The 11,214-nt window shown below is 47.9% G+C and overlaps 1 protein-coding gene across 6 annotated transcripts in view; it reads right to left on the bottom strand.

Moving 5' to 3' along the window:
• Positions 1-792: 792 nt before the first annotated feature.
• The window catches only part of HECW1 (HECT, C2 and WW domain containing E3 ubiquitin protein ligase 1), a 283,331-nt gene continuing 272,909 nt past the window's right edge, over positions 793-11,214 (bottom strand). For all 6 annotated transcript variants that reach the window (XM_043963546.1, XM_043963531.1, XM_043963566.1 and 3 more), the window contains 4 exons: positions 10,043-10,189; positions 7,908-8,022; positions 5,022-5,220; positions 793-1,967 (listed from right to left, as the gene is read on the bottom strand). In XM_043963546.1, the coding sequence (XP_043819481.1) occupies positions 1,856-1,967; positions 5,022-5,220; positions 7,908-8,022; positions 10,043-10,189 (573 nt within the window). In that variant the 3' untranslated portion in view covers positions 793-1,855. The remainder of the gene's footprint in view (positions 1,968-5,021; positions 5,221-7,907; positions 8,023-10,042; positions 10,190-11,214) is intronic.

Here is an 11,214-nt window from a genome sequence, read left to right as displayed (position 1 = left end):
TGCTGGAATACATAGTATGCTCAAGTTTCAGACTCTCTGAAATACTCTTACCTGCAGTGTGAACATTCTGATAGAAAAATGCCGACAGGGCAGTAAAGTGGTCTGGGAATCGAGTAACCACATAAAATTGCCATCTTTACAGAATGGGCATATTTGGGCATGGCCAGGTTCATTTTGTGATGTAAGCCCTTGTTTAACTGCAAGTGATTTGTCCCCTATCTTTTTCCTTGAGTTAGAGATAGGATAAGAAAATGGTGGGCGTTGGAGTCAAGGTGAGAAAACAAGTTGGCATTTCAACATGTGGGTGGGATGGCCACCGGAGCCTTTTTCCAGTCAAGGGAAACACTTTCATTTCTGAAACATTTCAGGAGTTGTGGAGTAGAGGGGACAAGAAGGCTTGTAAACAATCGCTCTAGTTGGGTTTGTTCGAAAAGTTTCCGAACCCACCACTCCCGAGAAATCCCTGTCATCCAGGAGCTCAGCTCACTTTGGACCTTACCAAGGATTTTCTGAACACAGACTTTCCTGAACTCTGTTGATGAAATGTTAAAAGGAACTGGCTCTTCATTTTGGTATAACTTCACACGCCACTGAGACAGTGAAATTTTACTCCAGGGGCATCACAACATATGCCTAACCTAGACGAGGGGCTGTGCTACTCTCGATACCTCAATGGTAGCACCATTCCCCACAGGTTTGCCTCCCTGGGTTCTGCTCCTTGGGAGATTCAACTCTGAGGGACTGGAGATTTGCACTTGATGAGAAAAGAAAACCCACCCCCCCACCCCCGCCGGCCCCAAGAAAAGAACAAAACAAATAGAAAAGTTAGCCCTGTTAGAGAAGTAATACATGGCATTGAGGAAATGGTGGGATTGTCTAGACACTGCTGAATTTGGAAGAAGCGCTAACCCTGGACAGTCAAGAGACCAGTGGATGGGACTGGAAGCTATGAAAACAGGGGTGAGATGTCCATCTTCCCATTCCCCTCATCACATTCTCTCCAACATTTGGGATGGGGTCAGAGCCTGCTCCTTTATGCTACTTCTGAGAATCTCCCTCTGGGGCATGTGCACATTTGTGCTTTTCATGTGGTTGGCATCCCAGCAGAAAGGCTCCCACCCTCTCCAGATCCCGTCTTGATAACCTGCTGGATGGTCACCAGCAAACCACAGGCATCCCCATCACGGGGACCCTTTGCATTGCATCACCCAACATTTGTTGTTGGTTTGAAAATGTCTTATTTGCACCATGTGTTTGGGTCAGTTCCAGTGAAGGGCATGGATGCCACACAGGTGGATCACGAGTTCAACGTATAAAAATGTCCGTTTTGCCAAGAGCCGTCCCTTGGATGGGTGGGGAATGCACAAGGAAAGTAAAATGGGGGACAAGAGACTGTTGGCCAGCTCCCACTCTCTGGAGCTGGATGGGAGGGACCAGGACCAAGGGTGGCTCTGGTGGGAGGGATGAGCACAGGGAAGTTTGGAATGCTCCAGGTGCCTTCTGTCTCTCATCAGTCTGGACAAAAGTAAACACTGAGTGACATTTGGTCGAGTGCAGCATGACTTGCGTTCGCATTTCATCATTAGTAATGGAGGTATGCAGAGAGACACACAGACCTCCAGAGGGTTGTTTGGGAATATTGCATACGAGCGAGCAGTCCATTGAGACCCTGGAGAGGACGGAAGCCTGGAGGTGACACTGGAGAAGAAGGCAGTTAGTTCTTCATGCACAGCTTTTGTCAATCCTGGTTTGGTTTGAAAACAAAATCGTGAGATGCCCAAATTATGGGGAGAGGGGGCAGAGAGGGCGGTGCCAGCGGCAAGGTCAGGGTGACAGCACGAGTGCTCCCCTCTCCTCACTCCAGACCAAAGGTGCTGGTCTCTTCAACAGCTGTCAGCAGCTTCTCATACAACATGGAGTAGGAGGGGTATGGCGGGAGATCCAGGCGGTTGAAACACGTGTGTGCCCTGAGTGGGGGAAGGGAAGGAAAAGAGAATCAGTGAGAGGCTGGCTCTCAGAGGAGAATCGGCTGGAAAGACAAACCCTTTCGGGCCAACTGCCAAGTGCTTTCTAAAGTGATTTTCTTTGACTTGGGACTTCTCGGAACATGGAGACCATGTTCCCGGTGTACAAGGGTGGGTACTTCCAGAACTCTCAAAGAAACAACAAAAAAGCAAAGCTACATGGAACCCTCCAAAGGGATTTTTAGGAAATCACTCAGAGACATTACTAATGTGTCACAGCACACCATTTTCTCTTCTCTGACCCAAACCCACCATCGTGACTAGAAGAATCAGCAATCAACAAGCATTTAGTAAGTACCCACTGTGTATCAGGCTCTATGCTGAGAGCTACAGATACAAACAAAGCACAGCTAGAGGTTTTCTCTCTCTGCTCTCAGGGAGCTCCTAGTCTAATGGAGATCTCACGTACTTGAGCATGCGCGCATGCGCACACACACACACACACACACACACACGCGCACACACTGCTGTCTGTGGGGACAAGGATGCAAAAGAAAACCCCGTGACTTCAGCAATATTCACAGCTCTGCTGGATGGGGTGTTTCCTGGTCCTCCTGGCTTTGAACCCTTGCCACCATTCTGTCATGTGCTATCATGTACTATCATATACTAGTTCTGCTAAACCCTTACATTTGTTTATCCCCATTAAGCCTGACTTGACCCAGCCTGACATTCTATGCACTCATTCAGAATATAATTCAGATCATAGTCTTTGTGGGTGGGTGGGTGGGGGCACTGTAGTGTCACTCCCTTGGGGTCTCTTAATGGCTCCTATTTACTAGCATACCTCAGCCCCCTCCTTGAAGGAGGTGGAGATGCCACCAGGATTACCAAGATTACAAATGAACCTAAAACCACTTTGTAATGAGTGTGCTCAGGCATGCCCCATTGTCCTGGCTAAGGTGGGAGTTCTCTAGAAAAGGGATGAATTCCCCTTGTCTTTGCTTGGCTTTGTTCCAAGGATGATGCTTTTGTTTAGGGCTCTTTTACAAGACTGTACTGTGCCCTTGGTCTTGACCTTTGAAAGGGAGGTCTACCTTCATTTCCTGGCCAGGGACCTTTTCTGCCATGCAGTCCTCCAGGGAATCATGTGCATGCAGGAACTAGCAACAGGTGAAGACATTGCAATGGGGAGTTGGAGGGAAACACACTAGGAAAAGGATAGCCCTTGGCTGGGCACAGGAGGATATACCAAAGGGAAAAAAGGGATTGGTCTCCTAGGAAGTCCTAATATGGAGTAAAAACATGGTCCAGTCCCTTCACTGGCACTAAGCCATGTGAACTGGAGGGTTGCTTGATCCTGTAGGAACCCCAGGAACAAAGTGTGTGTGTGTGTGAGAGAGAGAGAGAGAGAGAGAGAGAGAGAGAGAGAGAGAGAGAGAGAGAGAAAGAGAGAGAGAGAGAGAGAGAGAGAGAGAGAGAGAGAGAGAGAGAGAGAGAGAGAGAGAGAGAGAGAGTATGAGTGTGGAGTGTTTGTGTGTTTGTGAGAGTGTGTATGTGTGTGTGTGAGAGAGTGTGTATGAGTGTGGAGTGTTTGTGAGAGTGTATGAGTGTGAGGTGTGTGTGTGTATGTGTGTGAGAGAGAGTGTATGAGTGTGGAGTGTTTGTGTGTTTGTAAGAGTGTATGAGTATGAGAGGTATGGGGGGGGTGGGGGAGGGAGGGGAGCCACATAGGAAAGAATGGCTTTAAATGTTTATGGGTTCAGGAATGGATGCCTTGCATTTAATATCCTCAAAGAATGCCTGTTCTATCTCTGTTTTGTTAGCCCAAGTGCTTGCATGAGATCTGAGAGACGTTTTATGTAACAGCCAAGTGGATGAAAGAACCAAATGGGTGAGAGCAAGACAGGCTGTCACTGAGACACTAGACAAGCTCACTGTTCTCCTGATGGCTCTGTCTACAGTTTTATTTTAAACTATACCTACTGTTTCTTTCAGGCCACTAGGTGGTACAGTGGATAGAATGCTGGGCCTGGAGTCAGGGAGACCTGAATTCAAATCTGGCCTCAGACACTTACTGTGTGACCCTAGGTAAGTCACTTAACCCTGTTTGCCTCAGTTTCCCTATCTGTCCATTGAACTGGAGGAGGAAATGGCAAAGCACTTCTTTGATAAGAAAGGATCTTTGATAAGAAAGCCCCAAAGGGATTGTAAAGATTTAGACATGACTGAAAAATTACTAAACAACAAATGTTTCTTTGACTTTTAACTCTCTATAGTTTCTGCTAAAAGTTATTATAGAGTGGACAATACCAATGACAGTTCGTTTGTTGTGTGACCCTGGTTGAGTCACTCCACTGGGCCCCAGCTAAGACAATGGATTTCAGAACACTTATCAGTCAGCCTAAGTGGAAGGAATTTCCTCCATATAGATTCCCAACAACAGAAGTTCCAGAACACCAAGTTCTACAACACTAGACCAAATCAAGTCAGAATTGCAGCCCTTGGTTATTTGTATTGAAATAGCCCTAGGAGTGTGGGGAGTCCCAAAGAATAGATCCTATAAACAATTTCTGTTTGACGCTGGAAGATAATGAATGACTTTATCCTCATCAACTTGACATGATTATGACTGTAAATAAATTCCCTTTGGTCTGCACATTTGACCAGGATGCTAAAACATCTCAAGCCAAAGGAAGGCCCTTAGCTACAAAGGTCGATTGTTTCCTTGTGTCCAAGCCTCCTCAGCTTGGACAGTTTTTAAGGGACATTGTTGGGTACTTGGGGTCTTTTCCTTTATCCCTCAGCCTTTGTAGAAGAAGGGAGTCACAGCTGACGCCCTCCAAATCAGACCAGAGAAAACATTTGCACTGATGCACAAGCAAGAGTAATGGGTGTCTAAGGAAATGACAAGGATAATAGCCATGGATTCTGGTATTCGGTAGCTGTCCTCCCTCCCTCCTCTGTCCTCTGTCTTCCCTCCTCCTTCCTTCCTTCCCTCCCTCCCTCCTTCCTTCCTTCAATAGTTTTCCCACCACTTAGAAAGTTCTTTCTTACCTGGGGAGGGAGGTTATTTTCCCCCATTTTTCTATACAGAAGCGACGGAGCCCATTGCTCCCACGGAGGGCAGCAAAGCCTTCATATGGTACACTTGAAGTTCCAGTAACAAACTGAAGTAATCTTAGCCTTTGTTCATTGTTGAACCTCTCCACTGCTGCCCAGAACCACCTGATTACAATATGCCCATCATGATAACCTAAAGTTGGGAGGGGAGGTGAAGAGAGACATACAGAGAATGAGAGAAACAGAGAGAGACAGAGAGGGAGTTAGAGAGAGGAAGAAAGACAGGAGACATAAATAGAGATACAGACAGAGAAGAGGGGGTGAAAGACAGAGAGAGAGAGAGAGAGAGAGAGAGAGAGAGAGAGAGAGAGAGAGAGAGAGAGAGAGAGAGAGAGAGAGAGAGAAAGAATGAGAATCTCTGTCTTAGACATAGAGTACACCTAAATAGTGGGAGCGGCTAAAATTGGCCCTAAGTGGGCCGCCCCTCCCCCAGTGCTAAAGCTCTCCCAAATCGCCCCAGACACATAAGCCTCCAGAGCCAGGAGTAACCCCCCCCCCACCCCGACTCAGCTGGGAGGTCCACGGGATGCCTGAGGCGCCAGAGCTTCCTCTGCCCAGCCCACTCCCCGTTCATCTGGGATAAGCACGGAAAACCTTGCGCCCATCCGGGTCCCTCCATCCAGCTAGGCGGGGGTTCGCAGAAAAACCCATACGTTGGCCAGCCTTAGACACCTGCCTCGGGAGCAGCCAGAGAATTAACTTGGCGTGCGCATGGGCCTGGCCGGCTCCATGGTTTCAGGGAGAGAGAAGGGTTTATATTTAGGAGCGGAGGTAGTGAAAGGGCGGCTACAGAGAGAGAAGTTAAAAGCAGGGACGCTATAGAAATGCTACAGAGACAGTGAGAGTCAAAGGAAGTAGTGAAGACGCTAGGAGGTTGGTTGGGAGAAAGGAGTGAAGGAGACAGTGAAAGTGAAAGGGAGGACTGAGAAAAGATGGGCTTTGGTTAGTGGGGGCGACTGACAGTGAGAGCTAGAGTGACTGAGAGCGCAGGCAGCAGACAGCCGGCCACACCAACAGAGAGGGAGCCACCGAGAGTTCTCAGTGGCAGGCGAGGGACCCACAGGGGGATAGGCAGCAGCAGAGTTTGTTGGCAAAGGTTTCAGGCTGTATATCTTACTTTCCTGTATTCCAATTTTTAAATTGGTTCTCATAAATAAACCCTTTTGTTTTAATAGAAAAGTTTTTAAATCTTTTCCTTATCAGACTGGGAGAGGCAGTGGGGGAGGGGGAGAGCCTCCCAATTGGCTCTTCCCATATTAAATTAAAAGCAGTCAGATGGGGGCAGCTAGGTGGTGTAGTGGATAGAGCACTGGTCCTGGAGTCAGGAGTACCTGAGTTCAAATCTGGCCTCAGACACTTAACACTTACTAGCTGTGTGACCCTGGGCAAGTCACTCAACTCCAATTGCCTCACTTAAAAAAAAAAAAGCAGTCAGATAACCAGCCAGAAGTTCACAGATTAGAGCCTAATTAATAAATAATTTTTTACATTGAATGGTGAATGTGGCAGGACTTACAGCCAGTTATAATTTTCCAGCCAGCTTATAGCTATACTTTTTCAGATAGCTTACAGGTTAGTTATATTTAATAATATTTTTTACTTTAAGTATCATAGCACTGTCCCCTCATCTCTTTTTGCCTCCAAGAAAGCCCTGATGTCTAACTGTGGCAGGGAGGTGATCCCAGGATACAATACATTATCATTAGAATGCAAACTCAGGTGATTGTACCGAGCTAGCCATACCCGAAGGACCAGGAATGTCTTCATCTGTCTGATCTAAGGTCTATAAGATCACCACCAGCTCACTGGGCAGTAGGCGATGGCCTATCTGACCATGGGTTTTGTCTGATTATCCAATATGGGCAGGGATTAGTGGAGGTCTCAGTAAAGCTTTCAGAGAGGCTGTAGAAGTTTTTAACAGATAAAAATGAATACTTTCCCTTCCCAGTGCAAGAGTGAGTGTGTAGCCCTTTGGGAAGAGGCAGTCTCTCTATGGCACATTCTAGTGACAGTATCAGGAGGGGAAAGTTCATACGTGGAATCCCCAGTTATCAGGATCATCTGTTTAGGGCTGGGAAGGGTGTTAGAAGCTTTCACCAACATTAGCAGCACCAGCATTTCCTTGGGGTTTTAAGGCTTTCAGAGAGCTTTAGGCATTATCCCATTTGATCCCCATAATTATCCTGGAAGGTAGGTGCCATTATTATTATTCTCTTTTTACAACTATGGAAACTGAGGTAGAATTTAAGGGACTTGAACAAATCATTTAGCAAGTATTTGAGGCTGGATTTGAACTCAGGACTTCCTGACTCGTAGTCTAATGCTCAATAAATGTGCTGTCCTGCCAACTATTCAGTCCAAACTCCTCATTTTTAAATGAAGAAACCAGTCCAGAACAGGGAAGTTAGGGACTTGTCTAAGATCACATAAAGCAGTAATTGGCAGTCAGGATTTGAACAGGTCCCTGACTGCTAAATTCTATGAGCCCAAACTGCCTCCATAAATCATAGTTTTTTTCACTCCTCATCCCCTGTGGAGAGCTAGGACACCACCTTGCTAAATGGAAAGCTCATTGTGGTGGCCAACCAGGGATGTGTTCTTAAATATTTAACAAGTGGCTCCCCCCAAAAGAAAAAAAAATGCATGCACGACCTGCTCTTAAGGTTAGTCCTCCTTTTTAACATTCTCTGCATCATTTTCTTAAATTTAGACAATCAACAAAGCACTAAAGCATACTCTGGTGATGCCGATTCCCTAGAGGTAAATACCAAACACTGATAATTTAACGATTGGCTCCAGCCCACACCAAGCGCTAGCTACCTCCTCGGTACTCTGTGTTGTTGCGCCAGTCGTTCAAGTCTATCTCTGCAGTGCCAGCGATGACCAGCTCTAACTCCCTGGCATCAAACACGGAGACAAGCCTTGAGTCCACAACCTGAAACACAAAGAGAGTCCGACATGTTGCCCAAAGCTGGGGAACCAGTGCGAAAACTGCCTGCTGCTGCTGCTGTTGCTGCCCCGACTAGTGACTTCCCTTTCACACGCTGTATGTCTTGTATTACCAGGCTGTTTGCACGTGGGAGAACAGAAACCCCTTGAGGGTACGGCCATGCTCTCCTTGGTCTCCAGTGCGGTACACAGCCAGCATTTAATAAGCGCTTGTCTTCATGTGGACACCAGTCTTCTCCTAGAAGCCCAGCGCCTTTGAGCACGTGCCAGGGGCTTGCTCAGCCTCCAGGCCCGGGCTGAAAGGGAAAGGGGAGGGGGGTTGGGTGTGAAGCTGAAGAAGGGAGCTCTGCCCTGGAGCAAGACTCCTAAAAGCAGGTGGTGGAGCACCCGGGGCTTTGCCTTTTCATTACTGCGCCAGCGTGGTGTTTACTCTACATCGGAGCGAGCCGGTTCTAAACCGCTCGATAAAGTTAGCTCTGATGTCCTGGGGGAGACTCCGTGGAGAGCAAAATGCAGGCTGGCCTGGAACTTGGAAGAGACCGTTTCAAACGGCCCCACCCCACCCAGGCGGCCTCTGCTGCCCCATCTCCACGCTGCCGCCCCACCCCGTTCCTCCATCTGCCCTGCCACAGGCATGGCCGCCAATGGGCCCGGCCTCCTACAGCCCCTCCTCAGCCGCAAGTAGCCCCGTGATGCTCTCTGGTCCTCCCTCAGAGAGATGCTCTCCACTCTCGGAAACCTTCGGCTACCCCAGTCCTGAGGGTACCGAGTGCTGGGAGGAGTGCAGCCTTCCGGCCACAATGTAACTGCTCTCATTCAGGGATCTTCACTCCAGCTGCCTGGGCAGCTGAGACGCGTTTCAGGACACTCAAGGTGGGGAGAGAGTCGTGTGTTTTTCGTTTGTAACAAGGTTAGACTTTAGCTTCTATAGCTCCAGCCACAGTATGAGTGACCTAGACCTTGGGAGGCTGTCCTGGGAACCTGCAAGGCTGCTCTTGGAAAATGAGCTCAGGATTCCAAAGATCTGTTTGTTACAAATAAACCTTGGGCATTCGACCAACCCATTCCTGGGGTAGACCGTCTGTCTGATTGCAACCTGCAACTAGGTAAGGGTGTGGGGGCGTTGCTGTAGGGCAACAACAACTAATTGATCTGGATCGAGTGACTTTTGAAAAGTATTTCTAATGCTGTTGTCAGGAATTACAAAGCTGGATTGAGGGTACTTTCATGCTAGTTTTGGCTCTCCCTCCCTCCCTGTAACACTGAAGGCAACACACCCCATTTCTTGCTTCTGATGCCTTGTGCTGGGGCCAAGCTGAATTTCATTTTTTGAGAAGTCCAAGTAAAATTGCCAGGATGAAGGTCCAGCAGGTCAAAGTCCTTCCTAGCCCCATTGTGGCATCACATGGCATGGTGATGAAAGCACTAAGAACCACCTTCTCACTTGGGGTATATTGTCTCTTACAAAAAACGAGGTTTTTATTACTTGTAGCTGATAGAGGAATGGATCCTGAGGCCATACATTGTAAAGGTGCATCAGGCCTCATCCCACCTGACTTCCTGTTCCCCAAAGTCATCCATCGAGAGCTGAGTTCTGGGTATTTATCCCTTTTGGGGCCAGGACTACCATCCTCCCACCAGAGGCCCCAAATCCTGTGGGCAATGCTGGCTTTCAGGCCCCACTCAGGATAAAATCCCAAAGGACAAAACCCAAATATTCAGAAAAGGATTTCCTGGCACCCTGACTTGTCAAAACGGCATCCATTTTTTTTAAAGAGCAGGATTATACAAGGGTAAGACAACAAGACCTAATATGAGCTAATTCATTCCATACCTCTGCCTGGCACAGAACAAGCCTCCACTAAACCAATCATGGCCTGAGTTTTCTATGCCTCACACATCTCTCATTACCACAGGCTGACTTCAGGATGATGGAGGAGGGGGATGAAGAGAAGGGAGAGAAGGGGAGGAGGGGGAAGAGAAAGAGAAGAAGCTGAGCATCGTACTTCATAGAAGCCTCGGACGAGCGCCTCCGTCTGTTGCACAACCCCTCGCTCCACGCGCCACTTCACCATCCTCTCGATGTACTCTTTCTTGTTCTTTTCCGTCACCTGGGTATTTGCACCCCCAGATTTCAACTCTCTTTCTGTCACCTTCCAGGGAAAAAGAAAAATAGGTGAAGGTTTCTTCATTTTGCTCCCCTCCCAGCTGGATGTGGGTTTCAAAAGTTGGCTTTAAAAAGAAGAAATGGGGGGGGCAGCTAGGTGGCGCAGTGGATAGAGCACCGGCCCTGGAGTCAGGAGGACCTGAGTTCAAATCCGGCCTCAGACACTTAACACTTACTAGCTGTGTGACCTTGGGCAAGTCACTTAACCCCAATTGCCTCACTAAAAAAAAAAAAAAAAACTAAAAAAAGAAGATACAGAAAGGGTAAACTAAAGTTCTGCCCCGGGACTGTCTTGAGCATCTCCCTTTTCTTTCCTGGAGGTAGGGAGCATCTGGTCATTAGAAAATGACACCAAGTAATGGGATCATAGGATCCGAGCTAAAAAAGACCGTAGGTGAGAAAGCTGATCCACAGAGTTTCTTGTCCGAGGTCACTCCCTTAGGAAGTGACAGAGGTGGGCTTCACACCCAAGGCCTCAGACCCGGGCTGTGTCAGGCTATGTATTCAGGAGGATGCATCGTGGGCTCAGTAAGGGTGAGGGAAGCTCTGAGGGAGGCGAAGAGCACATGTTTGGGCAGAACCTTTTCCCACTGACATGTGGGTGTTGGGCTCAGTTTTAGGAGCTCCTGCCTTAAAATGTTTTCTGTCATTGGTGGCTAAAGAAAGGTTCTTAGTACTTGTCCCCCAAGCTATTGTATGGTCACTCCCAACCCCCTGCCCCAGGGTTAGGCCATGCAGATCATGATTATGGCTAAGAAAGAAAACTGAAGGGTAAATGTGGCCTCACGTAATCTAGGGAGAGTTGGGTTGGCAAACTTTAAAGCACCTACTCTATAGAGGGTCAGGATGGGTACTGTAGACGGGCAGGGCTGGTAGTAGTAATGCCAGGGGAATCATTTCTGCCTTTTCATTGGGTGTGTGGCCTGATAGCTCAAGGACTCCTCAGTCTGTGTACTCATTAAAAAGTAAAAGTTGACTGTTTATTGAGCAGGATGGGGAGGGGAGAGGAGA

The sequence above is a fragment of the Dromiciops gliroides genome, chromosome 1 (genome assembly GCF_019393635.1).
Source record: "Dromiciops gliroides isolate mDroGli1 chromosome 1, mDroGli1.pri, whole genome shotgun sequence".
Classification (NCBI taxonomy): domain Eukaryota; kingdom Metazoa; phylum Chordata; class Mammalia; order Microbiotheria; family Microbiotheriidae; genus Dromiciops; species Dromiciops gliroides.
The sequence above is the reverse complement of the archived record's forward strand: the minus strand, read 5'-3'. Positions and strand labels throughout refer to the sequence as shown.